The sequence below is a fragment of the Hippocampus guttulatus genome, chromosome 11 (genome assembly GCF_054856545.1).
Source record: "Hippocampus guttulatus isolate MCC_2025c chromosome 11, RoL_Hgut_1.0, whole genome shotgun sequence".
Lineage (NCBI taxonomy): Eukaryota > Metazoa > Chordata > Actinopteri > Syngnathiformes > Syngnathidae > Hippocampus > Hippocampus guttulatus.
The window spans coordinates 8703449-8730733 of NC_141271.1; the positions used below are offsets into that span (position 1 = coordinate 8703449).

The following is a 27285-nucleotide window of genomic DNA, read 5'->3' on the forward strand; positions in this document are numbered from 1 at the left end:
TTACTGGAACACAAACCGACTGGCCGAATGAATCCTAAATGATTAATTTGGTATTTTTGGATGCCCCGCTATGAAGAGTGCACATATCTTTCCAGCTTTATGCAAAGAAATTTGTTGCACGTAACTTTGAAATGTCATATGTCAGAAACGATGCAAACCGAAGTGCCCCCGTACGAATATCGAGATATTGTCCCCAAGTACAGCAAATCCAACAAATTTGATGCAACTTTTACCAGTCCAAATGGAACATGGTTGTACTTTTGATGAGCGTCGGAAACATTTCTGTGGTGTGTTTTGGCCAATCAGGGTCATACATATGAAAGAACACAGGGAATAATTTATTTACAGTCAGCTTGGTTACACCCGCACTTACATAAATTGTGGGTCTCCAATTAGCCTAAAAAGAAAAATAACACATCGAGGTCAAGGTGCGCACCCCCATCCCAAAAACACACCAGGAGGATCAAGGATTATACATTTTCTTTCACTGCTATACAAAAGAAGAACAATATGCTCAGTCATTTTCTACAGTACAGCATACCTGCATTTGTTTTTTTTTGGTAACCCACACCCCACCCTCGCCCACTCTTTACATAGATGGGAAAAAAAAAGAGTGGGCACACCCCCTTTCTCACGCTCACATGGTTTTATTGTCAACATTATTGTAAGTACAATGAAGAGATGATTTAGAGAGGGAAAAACAAGAAGCTACATAAGTTATCAGTGATAAAACACACACACGGGAGGCTTCTTTTTCTTTTTCTTCTGATTAGAACACATACGCTCAAAAGTGACATTAGGTTATTTCTGTAAGAATATACACACACGTTTAAAAGTCTTTCAGGGACAAAAGTTCACTTTTGATCCAACGGGATACCAGGAAAGTCATGGAGGGGTAGGGGGGAGGAGGTCTTTACCGAGAGAAATTGTTGCACAAACAATGATGGATTGTTTTTGAGTTTCTTGTTTGTCTTTAAAAAAAAAAAAAAAAAAAAAGTGCCGATGTTGAGGATTCAAAATCATCCAAAATGTACAGCAAAATTCCAAGAAATATCACCTCTGTTACAAAGATTACAGTACGAGCGTACAAGAGGAAAAGTCTTCAATTTGAAACTTTTTTTGTGTGGTGGTGAGTAAAACCCTAAATGTTTGTTCAGCACAATATAGGATTCATTATTAAATATCATAATTCCAGGACAAACATTTACATCATGCCTGCATGCTTTCTCAACAAAGTGGCAGCTATAGGAAAGAAGGATGGCTCAGGAATACAACGGAAAACAAAACCCCAAAAAAGAGAAGTTTATATAAACGGTGGTACTGTTTGCCTATTAGTTCTACTATATATATATATATATATATATATATATATATATATATATACACATATCATATCAATCTGCTCCAGTTGTCCCATCACTGTTAGGCATTGCATGTACAACAGTGGGAGAAAGGAAACTTGATTGCATTGTCATCTAAGAAAACCATTTTCCTCTGGATGTTTTTCCGTCTTTTCTGTTTGAAAATTCAAATTTGAAATACAAAAATGGGCAAATTCATGTCACTAGTATTAAAAACAAATCTTCAGTGCTGCGGTTGGATGAGTCGGTGCCAACATTTTGACTGTGCTCAACATCCATGACCGGAAGCCGTTCCCCCCCCCCCCCCCCCCAGGTCGAAACTATCTCAAATCCCAAGGAGAGAAAAAAACTTGCTTATTCTACATTCAAGCACACCTTCCTCCAGCATTCCCTTCAAGCAGCAGCTTCACGACGTCCCCAAAACTAAATCGCCCTGGAAATGGACTCTGGAGAATCTTTTCGATCCTTTGTTTCCATTTTTTTTCTTTTAATCGGCCTTTTCCCACCAGGTTTCTTCCAAGTAGGTAGCTCCTGTCGGCACTATTAGTACATCACGGCTGTTTTGAGGAAGAGTCTGCCATCTGCAACACAAAAATGAGAATTAGCCACCGGCGATGAAGATTGAGACAGGTCACAGAAATGAGCACCCGCCAAAACTCAAGTGCAGAGCTTCTCAAACTTTTACCACAGACAAAAGTTCTTTGTTCTCCAAGTACCAGTGTCAAGACCAATATTAAAATTTAGCAGAGCGTTGTTCATCGGAAAGTAATGATTTGAATTCATAATAAATATTTTTTTAATATTATTGTGCACACCATCTTCACTTAAATCGAGGGAAAAAGCTGTGGTTAAATACTAGTTCAATTAAAATGTATTGCACCTAAAAGTAGGATAAAAATTGTATCTTCCGCATTTTCCGCACTACAAGGCGGACCTAAAAACATTCAATTTTCTTCAAAGCACCTTACAATCCGATGCGCCTTATATATGGGTTAATATGCTGCTTTCTTGTATTTGTATTTTAAATGTTCTGTAAAGCGCTTGTGTTGTATTGTATTGTATTCCCTTTAGCATAGCTCCATCTAGTGGATGCATTACACAATCACAGCCACGACTATAGCTTCTATTCTATGCGCCTTATATTGCAGTGCGCCCTATATATGAAAACAGTCATTCATTGAAGGTGCGCCTGATACTCTGAAGCGCCTTATAGTGCGGAAAATACAGTACATACATTTTTAAATATAAACAATAAAAACAATTGAAAATATAATAACAATTAATGTGAAATACAACTGAACTGTACTCACAAAGTAATTATTTTCATGTACGACAAGAGGGAGCCAGCGAAGCTATCGCACTTTGAAGCTCATGTAAGGAAAGGTTTTTGTCTTGGAAAATTGACTTTTTAAGCTTGTATAAAACAATCGGGGTCTCTGGTGTGACTGCACACCCATTAATTCAATTCAATTCAATTGTATTTATAGAGCACTTTCGAACAGCCATCGCTGCATACAAAGTGCTGTACATGGAGCAATTTAACATATACAATAAACAGTAAAACAAATCGGTAACAAAGACGGGAGAAAGCACCAAACAGTAAAACCAAGAACAAATCTAAGTCATGCTGAGTCGAATGCCAAAGAATACAAGTGAGTTTTGAGGAGGGATTTGAAGATGGGCAGCGAGGAGGGTTGCCGAATGTTCAGTGGGAGGTCATTCCAGAGAGAGGGACCAGCAACAGAAAAGGCTCGATCCCCTCTGAACCTCAGGTTAGTTGTTGGTACTTCTAATAATGTCTGGTCCGCAGACCTGAGGCGCCGGGCAGGTGTGTAGGGGCGGATGAGCTCAGAGAGGTAAGGTGGCATGAGGTCATTTCGAGATTTGAAAACAAATAAGAGGATCTTGAAAATAACTCTAAAATGTATGGGGAGCCAGTGAAGGGATACCAGAGTAGGAGTTATGTGCTCCCTCTTACGAGTACCAGTCAAGAGGCGGGCAGCGGCATTCTGGACCAGATGAAGGTGCTTCATGGAAGACTGGCTGACTCCAAAGTAAAGGGAATTGCAGTAAACGAGCCGGGATGTGACAAAGGCATGAATTAGTGTCTCAATTAAGTGTAAAATAAAACAACTAAGCAACTCTTTAGATACTTTCTACAAACGTAATAGTAATAGGTACTATCTAATAGTGTTGACAAAGTAACCACACCCCACACACGTACTTACTGCACCCGTGACTTGACGGCCAAGCTAGGCGAGTCACCTGAGGCACTTTCAAGCAACTACACTGTATGAAAAAGTATGATACCAAAACTGAGTTTGGTTTGATTCGCAGATTAGCATTAGCGGCCAGTATTAGCTTCTGATAAACGGCATCGAGGCTACTTGGTTGCGCAGAGATGTTGATGCAGTGGGTTCATGGGGGCAGGGTCATAATTGTTTTGGGTTTTTCATTATAGTTTGTCTTTTCTTTTGTTTTGACTTTTATAAATTCATCTAGTTTTTATTTTTAGAGCTGGTTTGTTCATCTGTATTCGTTTTTATTTTTCAAAAATGCTTCATTTATTCATTTAAATATGCAAAGTACAATTCCCAAACAAGTGTTCAACCTTGCTTCTTCCGTATGGCCGCACAGTAACACTGGATAAAATAAAGCTCCTTCATGATATTAATTTAAAAATAAAACAAGAATATTTTAGCTATAATTATAGATTATTTCATTTTTTTCATGTAGTTATTGATTTTCCTTTTTATTTCATTTTGTTAGCGAAAATATTTTTGTTTTTCAATTTTAGTTGTAGTGGCCATCATTCGTTCACCATATTGTAGGGGGTTAGTTTTGTTTGGTGTCAGTTGCATGCACCACAGACAAGGATCTGCACACAAATTGACATTGACACGTCTAATATGGCAGCTTGGAGATGAAGTGATGCCTCCATCAGTGAAAACAGTCTTTCTTTTGGCTTGTGTGTACTTCAAAGTTTGCAGTTTTGACATGCCCAAATCCCAGCTATTTTCCCCGCTCCGTTTTAATCTGCGTGCTGCCAACAGATTCGTTTTAGCAAAATGAGTCCTTTACTTTTAATCACCTGCTCAAAGCCCGTATATATTTATTAGCAATTGATGGTGAAACATAAAACAAAGTATCGACGTTACTGTATGACTACAACATCCGATATATTTATCGGAAGCGGCGTGCTACCTTGAAACAGCGCTCACCTAACGCGCTGCATCCATTTCCTGTGAGAACGCGCTCATCTCGGAAATGCTGCGGCGGTAAAAGCATCTGTCAGGAAGCTTGTCAAATGTTGATTACCTTTCCTCTGCCAGAGGAGCCGTAATGCCTTTAACGTGACGTCCGCCTCTCTACCTCCGCGCGATTAAATAATTCAATGCCGAAGACGAACGCATACTGCACGGAGACATTTAGCGGCGTGAGATGTTAGACTTGACGGCGGACATGACAAGAAAGTCATATTGTACGGTGCCGAGGAAACATCCGAAAGTGAGATAAGTCATTTTTCGTTGCACGTTGATGCGTCATTTCACAGAGGATTTCAGTTGGATTCGCTCCGGGTTGACACGCTAAAATCTTGTGGTTTGAAGAAGAATGTTGCGAAAAAAATACATACACGTATATCGTTACAGGGTCCAATGTCAAGCACATCTCTCCAAATTTTGTGACTTAATGCTTTCATGCAAACACAAAGATGCATCTTGTTTTTTTTTCTACTTTTATTAAATAACAAAAAATATATATATTTGAAGATAGATGACGTTGTCATTGGACAAGGATGTTTTCAAACTAGAACGTCATGTCAGAGGCGGCTTTGCCAAGGCCCAACTCTTCACAAAAGTGGGTGGGGTGGCTGCCATGTTTTACTTGTTTTTGTTTCGTAGCTATCTAGAGCTGACATTTAAACCGTGTTTTTTCCCACACATTCTCCGATCAGTTTTTTTCTTTACAGCTATTCCCGTGCTAAACATGAGGCATTAGCTCATTTGCAAATGTTTGCGCAAATGTTGAAAAATCGCATGATAATTTGTTCTGATGAAACAACCTCGATTAAAACACGTTCAAACTTTAGTATTTTTTTGCGTTCAAATTGAGACTGGAAAAAAAAAGTTCATTAAAGAGAATGCATATTTCATTAGATGCTAAATAAAACAAAATGATTTTTTTTTTGCCTCAGCATAAAAAAAATCCTTTGAAAGATTAATTAATACATGTAAATTATGCAAATTATGCCCATGCAAATATTTTATGAAGACAATTAAGGGATTCATTAATTACAGCCATTCCCCCCCCCCCCCGTCCCTTTCTTTTGCTTCAGTGACATTCATTCATTTAATTTTTAATTTAATTTGAACTGTTTCGATGTTAAATCTAGCAACAACGACGACAACGATGCCAACAACAACAAACAAAAAAAGAACTTTGGAGACAACGGGGCGCAAAGATATCCAAGATGGTGCCGGTGGTGGTGGTGCCCCGTCTGCCAAAAGACTTTTGCTCCCTCTTGGAAGCCGTTCAAAACACAGCGAAAAGCAATTAATAAACACCGACTGTGTTCATATTGCAGAATTAGAGAAGTGTGACAAAAGACAAATAGAAATAATTAGTTTGCTCAAAATGACGCCCTCATTAGCCACCCCCCACCTCCTTGAATCCCTGAGTTAGGAGAATGTCCCAACACATTCACTCTAGCTGATACCTCGCTCTCCCCCCTTCCTCTTTATTTAGTTATTTATTTCACTCTGTGTAATTTATCCTCTTTTTTTGTTGTTGTTTTTTTTGCCATTGGAGGTTAATTATACAGCCAGGCTGGCAGAGTAAAGCACAGGAGGAAACAAGGATGGCAGACAAATGCTTCCCTAATTGAACAAAAAAAAAAAGCACAAAAACGCAGTGTTTTTTTTTTAATTCATTCATATCTTAATTTATGTATTCCGCATGCTCGTCCAACGCAGCCATGTGAGAAAGTCTCATTGTTTTATGATGGACATTGTATTTTATTTTTTGGGATCATTGTGATGTCGCAACAGACAGGCAGGCACCATTGATGGGCAAAGTCAGGTGGACGTACTGCAGCATACAATCTTTTCTCGCCTGTTTGCAGGTTTCTTTTTGGAACCTATCCTCAGTTTTATTTTCTGGAAAATTCACCTATTTGCTGTTTTTCATGCTCATTCTGAAATGCCCCAACATGATGCCAAAACACCGTCTTATAGAAAAGTACGTGCAAAGGTAGTATGTTGTCGTCTGTATGACTGAGAGACAAGCTTTGGATGTTAGGGATACAGGACAGTCACACATTAAGTGTTTTTTCTTCTTGTTGTTGTTTTTTTAATCGGCTGCCATTCTTTAGCCATTCAATGTTAGGGGGATGTAAGATTACATTCTATTTTGTGATCATAATTTATGGTAGATTTACGGTTTTAACTGTTAATTTAAATGATGAACTTTCTGTGACAGGGCTTGTTATAGTTTATATATTTATATCAGATTACATTCTAATAAAGGACATTGTATTATATTAGATTTAGATGCTGATTACTATGAATTTAAGTATGGGTTTATTTTAGTTTAATTATGTAGTGTTGACCACTTATCTTGGCGGTATATACAGTTTTATTGTTAAAAAAATTACTTGACATGAAAAACTTTGAAATGAAAATCATAATTAATCAACAGTGTTACGGTAGTGAAAGACAGTATACAAATTTGTTGTTAAATAAGGCACGATTGTGACTTTGGGATGTGTGCGTTACCTTTGCATTCGTGTAAATCCTGACATCAAACCGTGAGTGAATGGCATTTCATGAAAGAGGAGTCATGGGTTCTTTCTACTGTGTTTGGCTTTTGACACAAATCAAAGTTTTTGTACTGGGGAGATGAAAAATTTCCTCGACAAATTCTGATTAAAGGTGCACCCTCGGCCTCGAGGCATCTTAAAGCGACATGTCTTCGGCGTGATAATTGAGGATGTTTTAGCGCGGTGTCTTGTGTGTGCGTAAACACAAATAGCAGAGGGCCCACTGAGGTTATCACCGGTGTGCGGTCCTCCCCAAAAAAAAAGCACACTCGACACCCCCCACCCCCTGGCCCCAGAGGCGAACAAACAAACAAAGCATTAAAAATGCACAAGGCTTATTCATAAAATGGATTGATTTGGCCTCTTTTATTGCTACCAAAGGGGAGATTCCGACGCTTTTGGTGGTTTTATGACTCATTAGTATTTCCTGAGCGGTAAACAAACGCGTCTGCTTCTGCAAAGAACGCGAACACACACAAGGCATGCCGTTTGGTGATTTTGACTGCATGGAGATGTTTTTACCCTTGGTGGAGGTGAAAGGGTCACGTGCTTGTTTCGTGTGTCGTTATTTCTATTTGTTTGTTCTTAGCATAACTCCCAAAATTATGAAATGTATTTTCACCGCACGAGCAAATATCCAAATCCCGACAGCAACAATTTGCGACGTTTTAGCCCAAAAAAATGAAGACACGGTTTGCTGATTTAATTTTGTTGGTTTTGTTGGCACAACACTTTTATTTTTTGTTTTAGTTGATTCAATAATGATGGAACTAACTCCACCCCAGGAGGCAAATGTTTTCTATTTAAATTCTTTACGTCATTCTCCATGGACCAGGAAGAAGTGTCCTGGCGAGCTAACATATAGACAAATTGTTTTGAGGGATTTCTTTTCCGTTTTCAAAATTGGAGTCATAATGGAACAGCCACAGAATGCAAATACAGAATACAAAGTCCTTTCCAACTGATCCTAAAGTTATTCTCGATGCACAAGAGTGTAGCCTGCTACTAACAAACATGGAAACAGAAATGGCGAGTGACACTTTTTTTTCCATTTATGTACATATTTTAAATGTTCACCTCAGATTCAAAGTGACCCCTTGCCAGGGTAAGAATTAAATTGCAGTCCCTTCTCTTTTGCACTCACGTTATTCTCCATGAATCAAAAATTTGCCTCGTAGCTAACACGGACAGGCAAAGAGATCCACTGCTGATGAAAGTCTTACACTGGGTTCCATAGACAAATTGTATAGTCCAGTCATCTGGCATCATAATCCGTTTCCCACGTTTTTTGTTTAATTGTGCATTTGCCAATATTTCAGTAAAGGAAAATGCAGTCTTAACACTCTTTAAAGTCTTCAAGGTCAATAAAATAATTTGAAATTGAGTTCCGGTACAATCTGTAAAAATATAAATTTCTTAAAAAAGAAAAAAAAAACCTTTTAGCCCAAACCTGATTGAGTCAGGTTTGGGCTAAAAGTCAAATTATATCATGATTTAACAAGATTAAAGTTAGCTGTCTGTTAACAGGACAGAGATGATGCTCATGTGTCAATAAATCATCCTCGGCATCAACTGCCATATCCTTGCCAAACGTTTGACAATGGCAGCTTAATGCTTTTTCAATTCACTGTAGTGAAAAGGGGAACATTGAACCACCTACAAGATCGAAAAATGTTTTGTTCACTTCTATTGAGGGCTATTGTTTTGTTTTTTTTTCTTTCTCCCTGAAAGCATTAGATTGTCTCTAAAGAGAAGCGATGATCTTGACCCAGTACGGTGGCCCAGATGGTGAACAGCGATGGCCCGACGGCAGGCACACTAAATGTGTGTGTGTGTGTGTGTGTGTGTGTGGGTGTGCGCAAGAGGAAGAGAAGAAAAAAAGAGATTTATAGTCTCATCTGAGCCCTTGTACCTTGTATTGTCCTTTCAGCATCTGTTCTTCCGCTGCTGCGGTCGCTCTCCATCTCAGGGGTCAGAGCGTCTGTGGCAGAAAAGAGATCAACGCCGTTAAACATCCTCTCGGCGTCCGTCCGGCGCAATGTCAGCAGTGCCGACGCATCGTTCACTCGGAACGAGCAGTAGCGCCTTGGAGCCTCGCGGCAAACGTGAGATATACTTTTGCTATAATAATGTGTTGCTTGGAGTCACTCGACCTGAAAACGGCAGCTTCAAAACCATTCAAAATAAAGCCCAAAACAGTCAACTTAATAGACGCCGTGCTTCAGTTAGTCAGCAGACGTGGGCTTTCACGTCAGACAAATAAACACCTCGTTCAAATCGACACCTCTATCTAATCGAATGATAAAAAACAAGTACCCTGAGCAGTAGTGAAGATAATCTTGCCATTCTCTGATGTGGTTGCTCCACAATGTGGAGTGCATCCGTGTTTTTGTTCCGCAGACTTATTTGTTTCTCCTGTTGTCGCGTGTCTCCATTGTATTATGTTTCTTGCTTTAAAAGTACAAAGTGTAAAATTCACTCGCAATCTTGTCGTGAAATAATAGAATGCAACGACCTACAGTACGTTCCAAGTGCGTGCATTTTGCACCAATTTCTCAGCAGAGGTACAAGCAAAAAGTCATAAACAATTTCTAGTGCTCCCTCAAGTGACAAAGTGCATTGTATTTGTTATACATGCTGTAGTCATTGATCCAGCAAATTTGTGATCGAGGGATCTGTCTCTTTGAGGTATCCATTGCAGAAGGATGGCAGTGAACCATGAAATATAATTTGCGATTACTAGACCTACGATTATAGAAAAATAAATTATGTTGATGTCCATTGAGCATATGTTTTTGCATATTATTGAAATTAATAGCGGCTTTTAAAAATGAATGCAGATTGAGGTGGACGTGCTAACCAGTCGACCACCGTGCCGCGCCCGTAATATACCACAAACATTGTTAATTCGTTTTAAAAATGCATTTGTTAAAATAATGAGACGGTTGATATCTCCTTCCACTATACTGTATCGTATACTATTTCTGTAATAGGTCTTACACGACTGACTGATCAGTCAACGAGACGTCTCTCATGCTGTGTTATAGGTACGGCATAGGTGCCAACGTAACAGTTCTCGGTTGTTCACTTGTACAAACCTTCTACACAAAAAGCACACAGAATGTTGAGGCTACGTGTCGTGAGAATCCTTGAACCAAATCTCTAGTACAGTTTCAGGTAATTGCTAGCAGAGCGAGCTTATGGCTGAAATGTACAAAGCCATGCTGAGAGGTGATTTCAGAAATGCACTCCAAGTGCGCACTGCTCCAATCCAAGGGTTCAGAAACTCAGAGCGTTGTTGAAATGTGACTTTGGTTATCCAGAGTCTCTCAAAAAATGGATGCCAGTGCGAGCTCTAGGTACTCCAACTGGAGAAAGGGTGTGCTCAGTGTATCAGGCAGTACAGATGGAAATGTGACGGAAGCACGCTGCCTCTCAGAACATACACACTCAGAGTGGAGTTTGGGAGTCGGACTGAATTTCCGAAAGCACCCGAGATAACACTACATTCCACAAACCTTAAAGACAATTTATGGGTAGGATATGCCAAATAGCTACTAGCATTAGCATGGAAATGAAAACAGAATTTTGGAATACATTACATGATTGTTTTCAGTCACTGACCATTGAGTGAGCGCATGCTGTCGGCGGGCGACGGCTGCTTGAGGGTCTGCTCCACCTGCTCTCTCCTCTTGGATTCGTACTCCAGAGCTTCTTGCAGTTTCCTCTTGGCCTTCTTCTCCTTCTTCAGACGCTTCTGGATAATCGCTGAGTGGGGGATGCACAGACATTAAATACACTCTTGGATGTATTGTACAATATGAATGAAATCCCTCACTGTTTGTTTGTCTGTTATCTATAAACATCTTTGTGTAAATAGTAAATCAAGTGAAAGGCATATTCTAGTAATGTGTATTTGAATGCACGCATGCATGCAGAGACAGATTCGGTTACCTCTGTTCTTTTGCTCCATGGCCAGCTGCTTTTCCAGAGTTTCCCGGAGTTCTCGCTCTCGGAAAAGCTCCATCTTCAGCTCCGTCTTCTCCAGCTGAACCTGCTTCTCTTGAGCCCGCGCGTTGTCGATGGCCACCTTCAGCAGGCCCTGCAAACACACACATTATTTATGACAAGTCATACTTGGATGCTTTTTCTCCAATTGTCATCATATTATACACTAATAATAACCAAGTGGAGACTGACACCCGCTGCAGCACAGCGGAGGCCGTGGAATACTGTAGGATCCATAGCTAATGCAAAGACCAATGACAAATGTGATCACCCACTGATAGACAAGAAATGGTTTGCGTCACCCACAAAGTATTTTGTATGCACACTTGGAACCCCACCTGGCCCAGTATTAGAAATTCTACCTGGAAGCAGAATGGCAGCTAAATAACTGGGAGAAGAATAGTATTTGAAACAGTTCCAGTTACCAGCCAAGTGTGCCTGGTACCACAAATATTATCTGGTAAATGGAATAGTACCTACTCCCAGAATGGCGCCAGAAATGTATCTGAAATGGTACACAGTTCCAGGAATCATACTAGTTCCCAGAACAGTACTCGGTCCCATACGTTGTAGTTGTATAGTACCAAGTACCAGAAATAGTAGCTAGTCCCAGTTTAGTCTTATGAAGGTTCCTGTAAACTGTGTACCTATAGCTGCGTTTGATATTGTTTGGGTGGAGAAGTGTCTATCAGTGTTTAAGACCCCATTTATTAAGGTGGAGACCCGCGGCTAATGTACAAATGAGTTTTTATGGATACATCTAGCTGTTGCGGCTTTTAATCGGTTCATTTTGTAGTCCTTAAATTACAGTATACATTTACATAAATATGCACATTTGTCTCTATGTAAATATCGATCTCGATATAATATCAATAGTTGTCACTTCTACACTGATTTTCACTGTTCGCAGGCCTGCTTGGTTTGGGGTTCATGTTCCCAATGCATGTCCTCATAATTGCTCTGTCTTCCTCCCACTTTTCAAGAACATGCATGCTAAACCCACTGAAGACCCTAAATTGTCCATCGGCGTAAATGTGAGGATGAATGTTTTTTGGGGTTTTTTGTAAATGTGGAGCTTGCATAGAGCTGCAGCCAAGAAGTCTGCTGTGTACAGCAAATCTCAACCGAGTTAGCTGGGATTGGCTCCATCTCACCTGTGATTAGGGCTGAACTATTTTGAGATACCCCCCGCCCCCACTTCAAAAATGTGTTTGCAATTCAAGTTGTTAATCTCGATGATAGGAGATATATATAGTACATAAAACAGCCTACTAACTAGCCAAAATTATTTTTTGGGTGTTTTTTTTTAACCCAAAAGTGCAGACTCTGCAATTAAAAAATTCTACTACAGTGCTACATCAATTGGAATTGGATTATCTCTTCAGCTCTATCCACGATCCAAATTATGACAAGCGCTGCAGAATATGGATGCAATGACTGAACGGATGGATGGATATCATGACATTTGGTTAAAAAATTGCACCTGTATGTTGGTGAGGAGAGTCTCTATTGACGACAGGCCATCTGGGAAGAGGAAGGGCGAGGGGAAGCCGGGAGGCAGAGTTGGTCCAGCCAGAGACAACCGCTCATAGCTGTCTCTCGCTGTTGGCGTGCACATCAGGTTATCATCTGCAAACAAAGTCACAACAGATTAAATATTCATCCATCCATGCATCCATTTTCAGGACCACTTTATCCTCACCAGTCAAAAAAGAAAAAAAGAAAAGAAAAAAAAAAGAGCAGAACCAATTAAGAGGAAAGCCCTTGAGGTGCTCAGATTGTGTATGAACTTCGAGGTTCCACAGTCCACTGTCCTAACAGAGGTCTCTTCTATTGTCACCTGGACTCTACTAAATACACTGCAGTGGCCCCTGTGAGAATCCTTTGTATTGCTTTTCCTCAGCATTCCAGAGTGGGGGCTAAACACTATCAAGGCGGACATAAATCCCAGTTTCCTCCATATAAGAGATGTCATGTGGACAACAAAATCAGGCCCACTCGCCTCGACCCCCGAGAGGCTTGCGTTTCCTTTGTGCTCGCACACATGCGACTGTCTGTCAAATCGGTAATGACATCATGCTCCTCTCATCGCGAAACGCGGGGGCTAGAACCCCCGCCATCTGCAATCCAGCCTCGGAGGAGGACGGAGAGGATGGGAAGCAAAGACAGCGCACACATCGGATGTGTTACTTTTGTCCGCCTTGGAAGCAGACGATTCATTGTCAAGGCATCTCCACAGGAGTGAAGTCACTGTTTAAGAGCTACAGTAAATCATTTCAAGTGAGAGGGATTCATGATAAGGTTTGACAGTGCATTATTATCAGTCCTTTTTAAACTCTTTTTCTTTGTGCGTTGTTTGCATCAGGAATACATTTCAGCACTGTTGTTGAAATGAGCTCACTAATCACAGAAGGAACAATAAGTATTATTTTAGAATGGATCCAGAATATTTTTTGTTGTTTCTTAGTGGGGTTTTGCAAAAACATGATTGAATTATCTTTATTTATTTATTTATTTGCCGGCGCAAATCTCGTCCGATCTAAAGTTGGAAATGGGACAAAAGCTTTATTCAGTTAAATTGAAATATCCTTGCATATTTTGATAATGTAAAACATCATCAAGATCAATATTGATATCATTCATTATCTGTATGTACACTGAAAAAAATGGTATGTTGATTTTTTTTAAAAATTGTCAAGTGGGTGTACACAACAGAATCATCAGATTTTAGATATTTTTAAGTAGATGTTGAGTTGACTTAAAAAATGAATTTGGATCCAGATGATTTTATTTCATGCAACCCATTGATTAAATATTTTTTTCAGTGGAATATTTTTGTTTTGTTTGCATTTCATTGGCGGATTGCATAAAATAAAGGCATTTTAATGTATATTTTGCAAACATGTTTATTTTATAAGAAGGATAATGACCCAACAAAATGGTTTTAATGTTATTTGAATAATGTCCATTAATTTTAAAGGGTTCTCAACAGAAAGTGTTCATGGATATTTATTGAACATGAAGAGACAATGTTGTTCATTGTGTCATTTTATTTGTATTTATTTTTTTGTGCTTTAATTTTTAAAATACATGTTTTCATAATGATCATACTTTAAATAAAAAAATATGTAAAAAAGTATATATTTGTGATAGGCATTTTTTTTTCGAGATTGTTAAAAAAAAATCGGCTGTTAAGAATTTTGGGCAATTTGTGCCGAATTGATCGTTGATTGTGTCTCAAAGCAGAATGGCAGTAATTTTCTGCAACCAGCAGAGGTGCTGTTGATTCAGTCTCAATGAATTCAAGTATTGTCGATTGGAGTTGATCCAAATTAAGATCCTTGAGCCTCGGTCTGCGCTCTCAGAGTGCCACTCTCAATTGGAATGTGGACTTCAGTTTTCATTTGTGATTGTGTGGCAACAGAGGACCGGTGCACAAACAGCACCCGCCTTCCCTCCCTCCCTTTCCTCCTTTCACCACCCACCCATCAACATTCAAGCGATGCCAGCCAAGAGCCGGGAACAGCTGGTGCTACATTAATTAGTTTAAAGTATTTATTTCGCCCATCCTCAGAGCAGATTGAGCAAAAACATTAGAGATTATTTCGAGCATCTGCAAAATGCCCTGGAAACATGTCGGGCGCCAAAAACTGGAGCGCTAGGATTCACAGTTTAGGCTTGTAATTTGGATTTGGAGTCCACCTTTCCTGCGGAGAAGGTGGTGAAGGTCCGTGGAGGAAACATACAACCTTTCTGCTTTTATTCAAGGGGAAGAAGTTCACTCTGTGTGGTTAATTAGAATGGATGTTTGCCCGAATTGATTAAAATGCGTTCATAATGTGACTGTAGAAATAATGACGCTCTGACTGTTCAGTAGAATTTTGCTTTGTCTTGCTTAAGCGATCATAAGGTGACTATATTTTGCTTTGTGCAATCTTCCACAAGATGAATACTTCCCAAAATAATTATCAACAGATTCTAAAAAACAAACATTTACAAACTGGGTGCTACAGCGTTAGCATGTGCACCAGCGAAACAAAACAAAACAAAAACATTTTGACAGACCAGGACAGGGAAAAAAATAAAAACAAATGATTAAATATACAATTTAATATTACGCCGAATGTATTTCAATCTTGTTTTTCTTTCAAAAACTCGGAGTTGAGGCGGCATGCGTTGAAGCAGCTTTGATGGCTTTAATATCCCATTTACGAGCCTGTCCTGACATATTAAACAGAGCGAATTTGGCGCATGCGAGTCAACTCGCTATAAACCTTTACCTGAAGTAGGACTACTGATTTTGTCTCTTAAGGACTACCGTTTTTGTCTCTTAAATACATCTTCAATATCTACATATTATTTAAATTGGAAGTTTCCTCTGTGTCATGTTTTGTCCTGTTTTCTTACTCAAAGAAGCTTTCAAAATGTTGCTAAGTTGTGGGCTTACTTTTTCCATGTCATAATGCTGAGATGAGCTTTTTGACAAAGGCACAAGCAGATGCGTCTGGTTTTCTTCTTCTTCAATGCAACCATCACAGTTTGGTTGACTTGTCCCATATACTGTATAAACTCAAAATCCATCCATCCATCCATCCATTTTCTAATCTGCTTCTCACAAGGGTCACGGGTGTGCTGGAGCCTATCCCAGCTATCTTTGGACAGTAGGTACACCCTGAACTGGTTTCCAGCCAATCGCAGGGCACACATAGACGAGCAACCATCTGCGCTCACACTCACACCTAGGGACAATTTAGAGTGTTCCGTTAACCTGCCATGCATGCTTTTGGAATGTGGGAGGAAACAGGAGTACCCGGAGAAAACTCACGCGGGCCCGGGGAGAACATGCAAACTCGACACAGGAAGGTCGGAGCCGGAATCGAAACCTGCACCTCTGCACTGTGAGGCCGAGGTGCTAACCAGTCGATCACCGTGCCGCCCTAAACTCAATATGGAAATCTTTTCTGAAATATGTGCATCTCCAGTAGATCATCCATTTGATAATAAAGTTGTATCCAATCCAATCCAATCCAATAACAATGAGCAGCCTTTGGTGCTGTGTATAACGATGAGGCCGTGCCAATGGTACAAATGCAGATTAAAATGAAGGAAAACCTAAGCCGAAATGAAAGCCACTTTGCAGGAAGGAGGCAGTTGCTATTGTAACCCACAAGTACAGAGACTGATGTCAAATCATGAACAATCATTGGTGCTACTATAATGATTGACATGGTGACTGTCCAATGACTGCAAGAACAGTGACTACAAAGCCACATACGAAGTAGGTTGGTAGGGCCGATGACCAGTCCAGTTGCAGGGCACATATTGAGATGATTTGGATCCAATCAAAACCGAGAAATCTTTTAGGTTGCAAAAAGTGGACATTTCTGGGAAAGACCAAGTTTGGTCACCCTCAGCTATGATTTGCGCCTTGTGCGGTGTGTGAAATAAACATCTTTTAGAGTAAGATGAAAGCCTCGTTTCATCTTCATAAAACACCTAATGAAAGATCAAAACGCCGCGAGTTGGCCGGCGCTCAGGTTGATATAGACGTCGTCCACCCCCGATAAAATCACCATGTCAACGAGGGATGTTAGCACACCTCTGGGAGAGCGCGCTTTGTAATTGAGTCCTACCGGTGGCACTTTGTCGTCCTGATTCCGAGCTGGCATTAATCATAAATCATTGCTTTAACAAACTCCGGCGTCAGGCTTCCGCCAGCACCCCCAGCTCGACACGATGTTGGATCACACAGAATATTTGATGGCTTTGTTGCGACGGGGAAACAACCTGTCATGCCGTGGGAAAAGCAAACAGAGCGTTTTGTTCGACAGACTCCGACGAGTGTGCAAGCGCCTCTTGTCAGATAACATTTCCACCTTGAAAAAAAGAAAAACAACAACTCAGGCAAATAAAATGTGATGAAACCAAAATAGGAGACGGCTTAATGGAATGTGAATATATAGATCAGCAGATCCGCATCCTCTTTCATTCAGCACACGCTTCTTAAATGCAGTCTCTGGCATTCTGGCGTGTTGATTCCTCACAATCGCTTGACGAGCGTAGTCTTCAACTTAATTACAGTGAGCTGAATGGCGGCCCGCTGGAACAGAGCGCTCTGCTTCCAGGTGATATTTCTGCGGGGCTGGCGAGGCTGCCAAGAGCAGCTGTGATGGCGGCGTCGGCGTCCAGGCCCGACGCATGTGAAATACCGCCTGCAAAAACGGGCAGGTCACCCCGACGCCCCCCGCTCCTCCTCCCCTTTCCTGTCACCAATAACATTTCACGCACAACTGTTTCAGCGGATAATAGGAGCCACAAATAAAATGGGGACGTTGTAAATACAATGCATTGTGAATGAAACACCGTAATTTAAACACCTCCACCGTAGCCTCCATAACTCCCTCCTTTCTCCATCTTCCTGCTTTGAATAGCTGCAGAGGGAGTCCTTGACAGCGTGCAAGCGGTGATGAATTACCTATCCAGTTAATTTTCTCATTCCTCCCATGTTGTGCTGCTCAAACACCAGGCCAGGCATTGACTTGACTATAAATACATACAAAACGTAATAAATATATAAATATGAATCACTTGGAGGGATATAGGCTTGTCTCCAACTTACATTTGATTATATATATGTGGCAAGTGGGACCTGAAATTAAAACAATATCATAATGAACCCCCCAAAAAAACTTACACTTACATGCTATTACATTTATGTTTCTAAAATAATAGGCTATACTGTATGTGAAGTTGCATTTATGGATTTATATGTTGTAACATTGGTGGTGTGAGAGGTACTGTGCATTTCTAAAAATAAATGTTAAAAAATGTGACCAGATTTATTGCATAGAAAAAGAAGAAAAAATAGCAGTATTACTGTACATGTAAATGGAAAAAAAAATACTGTATGCAGCACATAAAAAACAAAAAAAACAATAATGTATAAGTGAAGATGTGCTAGCAGATTATGAAATCTGAGTTGCAAGTTTACCTTAAAACTTGTATTTCTAAATATGACACAATGATATATAATTGAAAAATAATAACATAGCAAGTAAAATAAATGTGAACTTGCAAATATTTTGAAATATTTGTTCCAAGCACCCTTACATTGTTCGACAAATACAAAATAAAATAAATCTACGTGCTCATGTGATTACATACGTGTTGTATATAGCAATTGGAACTTGCTCCTACAAATATAAGAACATATCTTAAAACTGCACGTGAAGTTGTGCTATGTAGGGAAAATACGAATTGAAGTGATCTCATTTTAGTTTTTTTTTTCCATTGCGAGAGACACACATCACAATCTGCGGCGAAGCCAGAGGAGGAAAACCTTGGGAAATTTAGCCGCAATCTCGGGATAAATAGCTGTAATTGACCTTGGGAGTTGAAAATGTGCCATATGTTTCTGGTTCTTGTGTTTGAAAGCGACTCCCTCAGGACATTGTTGAAGCGGGGAGAGGGAGGTGTGGAGGAGAGACAGACAAAGAAAAAGGGGGGAAAAAGGAGGTGGAGGAGGATAGTTAAAGAAAAAAAGGCAGAGGAGATGGATGCGTAGATGGCGACGGCACAAGAACAGAATGATTGAAATAGTGACAAGAGTGCGCGAGAGTGAGAGAAGGAGAGAGGGCAAAGGTACACTGGGCTGGGCCAGTCAGAATGATATATTGACAGGTGGAAGCTTTTGTCCTTGTGAGCGCCGCTCCTCCCAGCAGGAGAAGCTTTAAAAAAAAAAAAAAAGCAGCAGCAGCTTGTCAGCACAGAAACGAGTCCTCACTGCACAATTGCATTGGATTTGCCTAACGCCAGAACCTCCTCCTTCAAATGGACCAGTTATGACCTCTCGGACAGCCATTAGCGGCTAACGCGGTGCTGATTCCAGCTGCACTTAAAAGCAATGGATTTGGAAAATCTTGTCAAGGGGAATCATGTGTCTGCCGCTGCAAATGCAAGCGATGCAGGCAGGAAAAAGGAGTTGTATGCAATTTGAGCACTTAAAAAAAACATGAGGCTTGCTTATCTTGCAATCGCTCTCTGCACTTGAAAGCGTCTTTCAGGCTAAGTAGACTCAACTGAATGACCCGTCTAAATGGATGGATATGAGCAGCACTGTTAATCAAATGTCAACGCAAACTTGTTAGTCCATGCATCCTTGGTTCGACTCCCTATTGACAACTTGGATGTACAATTTCTAAGAAATGGCAAGTACTCGGTTCCAAGTTTGAGTACACACGTCACATTTGAGGATAAAAAGCCAAAAATGGCAAAAAGGAACACACATGCTAATATTAGCTTATTCCAGAATACCGTTCTACCGGGTTCTACCTGGTAAATCAAGAAATGATGCCAATGAACACACGCTAAGTTTAGCTCACACCATCGTCTCGTCTTGACTGCAGCGCTCCATTTTATTGTGTTTCAGGTATTTACATGTGTTCGAGCAGAAAGGACAATTCCAAAAAGTACTGCGTGCCTGTAAAAACACAGGACAAAATAACACTGTATAATCTGTTTTCGTACTGTAAAATGACAGCAAACTAGAAGAAGAAAAGAGATGCTAACTTTCTTAGCCTGTGCTCATCGATGGACTGTGCATTGTTTAGTTGATTTACGGCTGACGTGTTCCTTAAAAGATCGCCTGTCCGCTGTTTTTGTTCTGCTAAAAGCAAGTGTTAATTTTGCGCCATGTGGTGTGATCTTGATGGACATGTTTAGGTGTCATAAATTTTCTTCATCTGTATTTTAGATGTCCTGTTTTTTGGGCATACACTGAATACACCTCATGGACAGTCAAACGCGAAAGTCAAAGTATGTGTCTGTTTCTCTCCTGATGCAGCCATAATAGCTCGTGTAGTCTACTTTGCTGTAAGAATTTGCCCGTATTCCCTAAAATTGATTTTTATATGAATTTACAAAAAGGTAAGTTTAATGTCGTAATAGCGCTTGTGTGCATATTTGTTTACCCATGCATTTTTTTTAGTGGGACGATGGGCTGGGGTGTTAAAAATGACTTTTATTTAGTTTTTTTTTATTAAGGGCTGGGCTCGGTTCCTATCTCTGGCGAATAGTGGGGTGTGCCTGTACATTGATGTTATGATATGATGAATCTTAGTACCGTACATATGGAAGGAACCCGAATTCCTGATTGGTCCTTGGGCTGAGAAAGTTCCGCTTCACTTGCAAAGTGAACAAAGTAAACCGCTGATGGATGTATGCGAAAAACAACGCAAACACACAGTCATTAAACACACACGTACGCGCGCGCACACACACACACATCCAAAGGCACATACACAATACTAATGTGGCCTCATCACATTGAAGCTAATTTCCTTTTCATCAAGGAGAGAGGAAAATGAGAGTTTGCCTCATCCCTGCTGGGGGGACAAAGTCAAGGGCCCCCGGTTGGGATTGGGCTCGATTAACAGGTAACATTTGGCACTTGCTCTCTTATCGCAGCGTGAAAATCAAAACGCCGTTCTTTTTTTTCCCCCTCCTCCCATTGCGTCGAGATGAAATCGCTTGGTGCATAAAGCCATTTAGAGAGAGAGAGAGAGAAGGGAAGGTGAGCGAGATAATCAGGCTGGCCACTGGGCCGTGTTTTCCTAAATGCTCTCCAAAACATTACTGTGCACAGGCATTAAATTAGCCGCGGCCCACCTTAAAATGTTGACATTTAGCGTGACTTTTTGGAGAGTGACACCCTCATATTTTTCTCGTTGGATATCATTAAATCTCAACTGCCCTATGGCCGTGCCTTTCCATTAATAACCCATTCCGACTGTTGCCTCCCTCACTCTCTCTCCCTCTGTCTGTCTCGCCGCATTCTTGAAGTGACGACTCCATTGCTTTTGCCTTAATAATAAATTGAATCGTATCCTCAAGGCTGCATGAAGATAGAGACGCAGATGGACATCATAAATCCTTCGGCATCAGGGACGTGACAAAAGACCCTAAGAAGAAGCTCACTCAGGCCATGTCCACACACACGCACACACACACACACACATTTTGTAAAATGTAGGTTTTGTTTTTGGTAACGAAAATCTTTTGTGATGCTTTGCACAGTTTGCTTGAAACTCGGCAGCACGGTGTGTCTCGCGGGTCTGAAGTTCATCGTTCAAAACCTATGATCTGGCATTCGCACGTGGAGTTAACATTCACCCATGCATTTTCTGATTTGCTTATCCCCACAAGGGTCGCGAGGCATGCTGGACTCAGCTGACTTCAGGCAGTAGGCGGGGGACACCCTGAACCGGGTGCAAGCCAATCACTGGCCTGGAGTTAACATGACATTGTATATTACGTTTGTAGTTATTGTTCAGCACCACACATTGTAACAGCGTGAAACACTAATACCCCTTTCCCACTGCCGCAAAATCACGGGTAAACACGCTTTTTTGGGCAGTGGGAAAGGAGTGTCAATCCGTGTCGATCCGTGTCCACCAGCACGCCATCGGAGGCGGTTTGTGATTGCCTCGGATCGCCTCCGCTTGCAGTTTGAAAGCCTAACACGGGACTTCCCAATAATTACGTGATGACATAGGGCGGTACGTGATCAGTCATAAAATTGCGCGCCATCGGCCTCGTATATAGCACGCCCCCACAACAAAGCTAGGAGATCGCCCCTTAAGCTGTTGTCTCAGTAGTAGCAAAGAGTTGACTCTCCGCTGCTTTTCGACCATTTTGAGGACGGTAAAAAGCATGATAAAAGAAAGAACACTCGCTTCCATGTTGCTTTGTTTACCACCAAGAAATCTGTCGCACTATCATCTACGCAATCACAGCGTGGTGACGTAACCAAACACAAAGTGGTGGGGGCGCAGAATCACCTTCTGTTGGTCAATGGGAAAGGGACATATTGCCAATTGGTTGCGTGTCGCCATGGATCACTACTACCCACTAATTTCAGTGGGAAAGGGGTATATGTGTACTTTTTCAGTGAACATCCACAATATGTGTGCTGTACATTCATTCGCCCAATTTCTGCAAAATGATCTCTCCATGCTGGTTAACATTTTCATATTCTTACAATACCGGTGTAGATATGGACTCGGCATCAAAAGAGATGCACTCAACCGTTGACGCTGCTAATCTGCATGGGTGCATAAAGCGCATTATTGCGTTAAGTGGTGGGAGAAGGCCCAATTAGAATCAACTTAAAGAATCTAATCATGCATGAACAGAGCCGTACAGACAACGATCCACCCTTGTCTTCCGCCGTGTATATGAGGTGTGGCGCGACTAATAAGAGCAGATTATGAGCTACAAATTGAACTTTAGTAGCGTGCGTTTAAAGGCGGCGGATACAAGCGTGTCTCACCAGTCGCTCGGTCAGAACGAAACCGCAAACACGTGCGAGGCAGCGAAAGCGGGAAGGTAACGAGGGATCTGCGTTGACTTCCAACCGGGAGGAAGATATCTTGTCTTTTTATGCCGCCCGTGTCATATTTATTGCATAAAGGTCAGAGTGTTCATTTGTTCAAAGTCAGCATTTTGCCTCCCTCCTCTCCGCCGTGTAATAAATGCAGGGGGCTGTGTCATTATCGGACCTACGAGGATTACAGGCTCGGCCGACTGTGATGACTGCATAAAAGTGTGCGGGACTTTTAGTTTCCGCCTTTTCCGACGAGCTCTTAAAGCGAGCCTCGATAAAAAGGTGGCCGTTTTGTGGAGAGAAGTTGGCGAAAAGGCCTTAAATGCGATCCGTAACCCTCGGCAAGATAGCACTACAAAAGGAACTAAGAATTATAGTCGAACATCTGAGGTCGAGCTAGCAACAACATTCCACTGTTTATTGAAGCGGTGATTTAGATTGCGGCCGACCGTTTATTGACACAAGAATCCGAGAGATTAAAATTGATTGGCCATTTTGCCTGACTCATTCCCATTTCCGAGGGGGATCGTTTGTACTGTATACGCCACAAATCTCTGCGTGACCCACTAATCATCCAGCCATTTATTCCTCACTCTTTGTTTACGCTGCCTTTTGTTTGTCATTTATGAATTCATTAGAGCGCCTCCTCACGCGGCTTAACGCGGAAGGTGACTGGGGAGTCCTGCGTGTACCCGATAGCGCCGCCGAAATACGACCAACACAAGCGGCAATTACACATTAAAATCCTAATCATGAAGCATTCGGGACAAACTCACAAATAAACAAATAGGAGAGGAAATCCTCTCTAATTGTCTATTTTTTTTAGTATTTGTCTTAGTAGTATGCTTGGAATGTCACGTAATTCACGTACACCTCTGGTGTCGGTCGAATAAACAAAGAAGAAGCAAGTCCATGTTATGATGCTTGCTAAACTGAGGTCTCAGGACGTACGTTGAGAAATTCGCAATATGGAGAGTCGCAACTTTTCTTTCTTGGGATATCTGAATTTTACAAACTAAGTGGTGATTAACTTTTATGTCACAAAATAGAACATCTCCCACCTCTGCCATATCTTAAAAAGCATTTGATTGTCATGATTTTTATTCCACGAAAAATTTGGCAAAATGTTGAAAAAAATGTCGTAAAAATGTGAAAACCTCAAATATTCCTGAATTTTTAACTTCCGTTGTAGAAAAAAAAGACTGCATAATGTTAAAATTTCCAGTAAGTTGTTTCTGTATTTTCTATATACACGCATTGAGAAATGTATTATAAAAATAAAATGCGTGAAGAATTTGAAGAATTTTGTGCATATGTTCTCCACCTTCATACTCATCTCCCACATGTGACATGCACCCATGACAAATTTGTGAGGAACATTTTTCGGCATATTTTGATCAAATATTTAACAAGAGAGGCAAACCCCTCATAATTGTCTTTTTTTTTTTTTTAAACGGAACAAGTATTAGTATTAGCATCGGACATATCGGCTCAGAGTAACTGTCTTAACTTCGACATGTCTTTGTCTGGTTCTGGAATCCGCTGGGAGCAGCTCTGCTGGCACTAATCCATACTTGTACTCTACTTGGCTTGCTTTTTAACGACGATGATGAAAACACGAACAAAAAGAAGCACAAGAAGAAGCGGGGACTTGAAAAGGACTGGCTTAGAGCAACACTTTGCAAAGACGGATGCAAATCCATTAGTCGTTTCACAGTTATAAAAATACTTAAGGGGCCCTTTTAATCGCAGCGACGTGTTAAACGCGCGGAAATCTGTTTTGATAACATTATTCATAACACCGGCTTTGCTCGTGTGAATTAATAACACTTCATTTGCAGACGCTTCCAGAAAAGCTGGCATGGTATTTGCAGCTAAAGAGATTAATTTTCAAACACCTAATTGACAGACTGGGGTTATACGGGATAAGCAACACACTCTATAAGGCGGCAGCTGCAAAGTCAAGGTGACTGGAATACTGAGGAAAAAGGCTTCCACGAAAAAAAAAAAAAACTGAACAGAATGGAGAGCAGAAAGGGAGGGAGTGAAGAAAATTAGTCCTGAAGCACTTTTCCACCACCCGCCCCCTATTCTTCCTCTCTTTATTAGGAATGATTTACTTTCATGGTGGAAGGATATAAAAGCTCGAGTATAGCCGCGTAATTATCGCCGAGTGAAAATTTAGAGGTTTGACTCACAATGTCCTCAAGTCGGCTATCGAGCAGACTGCCAGACGATAAGAGAGGCCGCGCTGCGCTCCCGGCATCGCATCGCCGATGTTTTTTATTTTATTTTATTTTTTTATGAGTGCTGCCAATGAGGAGCACCGCTCGCGAGTCTGTAAACAGGACGGGAGCGCTGCGAGCGAGCGGGGCCGCTCGCTGTTTACCTTGGCAAGCCCTGGCCTCAGCGTGTCCGCGGCATCCCTTAATTACTGTTTACATGCAAATATTAAATTATACCAAAAAGACCCCCACCCCTGCAAGTACGTCTCCAAAAGTACAGAAATACATATTCAGGGTCAACCTTATCTGTCCGCAACAGTCGCCGCCGCCAAGATATGTATTGTTTTGAATCACAAATGTTCCCGCATTGTACATAATCTTCATAATTGCTTAATGCTGTTGTCCAAGGGCGTTGGGATGGAAGCCTGCTGCCGCGATCTGCATAATAGCAGATGCTCAGATATGTAAAACTCACCTTTTCTGCTCTCAGGGAGGACAACAATAAGAATAATAAAAAATAAAGGGCTGTTAAAAAGAGTTTGTTGAGGGCTGCCGCACGAGCGCATTGAGGAGCAGATACGCTAAAGATAAATACATTGACGACTGGAATGTTGTTTGATACTTCACAGCATATATCCTAGCCACCTCTGGATACCATGAAATTATGCTGTCTTTGAGAGTCATCCAGAAAAAGACAAATGATGAATGCGTTGGCAAAATAGTGACATGGCACTATAAATCGACAACAGTTTTAAAATATATCTACGTGAGGCAATTTTCATTTTATTTGACTTTTTTGTTAATTTAGTGGGTCTAGTTTGTTGAACTCCCATATTTCTGCATGGGGAATGAAGCAAGGGGAACGACTTCTCCACTTTTAAAACTGGACCACAAAAACTCTCATCGAACATCGAAAAATGGCAGCACGGCGAGACAGTGGTTAGCGTCTGCTTTCAGTCAAGAGGTCTCGGGTTCCAATCTTGTCTTAGGTCCTTGCTCTTTCCTTAAAACATGCACGCTCGATGAATTAAAGACTAAATTGTCCATCGGTGTAGATGTGAGTGTGAGTTATTTGTCTTTTGGTGACCAGTGACTGACTGGCCACTCGCCCCAAAGTCACGGAGGCCAATGACCACAAAACAACAGTGACGTTCTGGTACTCCAGAGTCTCTATTCAGTCAGTTCCAGGATAACATGCCAAAGTAAATCCAGGAGACCCCGATTTTCCAACTGATGCATTTCAAAGTGACATGGTTTTCGCAGAAGTAATTCTGATTCTGTACACCCAAAACGCCTGTACAAGGTAATGCGATCCTAGAAAGATTTGCTTGATTGGGTGTATTTTAGTCCAAATATGTAGTGTGATTATTTTTGCCTTTGAAGTCCTGTTTTTTTCCGATAGGCATTTGAGAAAAAAACAAAACAAAAAACAAAAAAAAAACAATAACAACAACGTTAAAGACACTTCCCTGACATTGATGCTCTGCCTATCATTAAAAGTTTTCTTGTCTTCATCTACGCTGACTTTAATGCCGCGTGTTGTGTTGGGTCCTCCCGGTGTCCTTGGCGCTTCGCAGCTTCAAACGGGGTGCTGACTACCTGACTTTTTTTTTTTCCTGGACGAAGGAGGCGAGATCATTAGCCATCAGAGCCCCTGAAATGTGACTTGGCAGACAATAATGCTTTGTGATCAAACAACTTGTCAGTGCGTGCCGTTGAAATGAAAGAGTGCAGAAAAAAAATAATAATTCAATAGAGGATCAATCAAATTTCTTCTTGCACCATGTGAGCAGGAATGCTGATGGTGCAAGAGCAGGGACGCGGGGAGTTCATTTGGATATTTGTTCTCCGCTCATGAATGTTCCATCGCGTGACACCAGCTCCCCGCTAATCACATTTCACTCAGGTGGGTGGTGGTGGTGGTTTGGTGTGGGGGGTGCGGGGGGGATGCTTTTAGGGACGTTGAAAAGAGAGAGGTTCTTTTTAATCTTTGAAATGCCTCAAAAGTGACAGAATGCTCTCTCCTGCCAAGACGGAGAGCGTCGGATGGGGAGATAAATATGCTGTGGTCAGCTAAGTGTATCTAGTGAGCAGAGAGGCAAATTTAATAATGCATTATCATTCACTGGCGAAGGTGAAATCTGCCTGTCCATCAGGAGGCTCGGCCCTGTTTCATGTTACCCTTCAGTGCAAATGAACAAGTGCTTTACTCAGCCAGAGCAGAGATGCACACGAGGCAGTGCGCAGAGCCCCCGCTAAATATGGAACATCAGGAAAAAACGAAAACAACAACAAAAAAACAAAAAAAAAATGGTTGGCAATCAAGGGAATCACTGGTGACTCCAGAGATGAATGATCAAGCGCCTCAATTCCAAATCCAGTTTTGGTTATAACACCAAAAGTTATCTTAAAAGACACTTATCCCTTGTGGCAGGTTTTGGAGTCCTTATATTTCACCCTAGCTACCTTTAGTTTGTTTTAACGGAACTC

General features: G+C 41.1%; 1 protein-coding gene across 5 annotated transcripts in view; it reads right to left on the reverse strand.

The window, feature by feature from the left end:
• Positions 1 to 317: 317 nt before the first annotated feature.
• The window catches only part of dachd (dachshund d), a 136245-nt gene continuing 109277 nt past the window's right edge, over positions 318 to 27285 (reverse strand). For all 5 annotated transcript variants that reach the window (XM_086124039.1, XM_086124041.1, XM_086124040.1 and 2 more), the window contains 5 exons: positions 12671 to 12816; positions 11134 to 11281; positions 10804 to 10947; positions 9092 to 9160; positions 318 to 1942 (listed from right to left, as the gene is read on the reverse strand). In XM_086124039.1, the coding sequence (XP_085980165.1) occupies positions 1905 to 1942; positions 9092 to 9160; positions 10804 to 10947; positions 11134 to 11281; positions 12671 to 12816 (545 nt within the window). In that variant the 3' untranslated portion in view covers positions 318 to 1904. The remainder of the gene's footprint in view (positions 1943 to 9091; positions 9161 to 10803; positions 10948 to 11133; positions 11282 to 12670; positions 12817 to 27285) is intronic.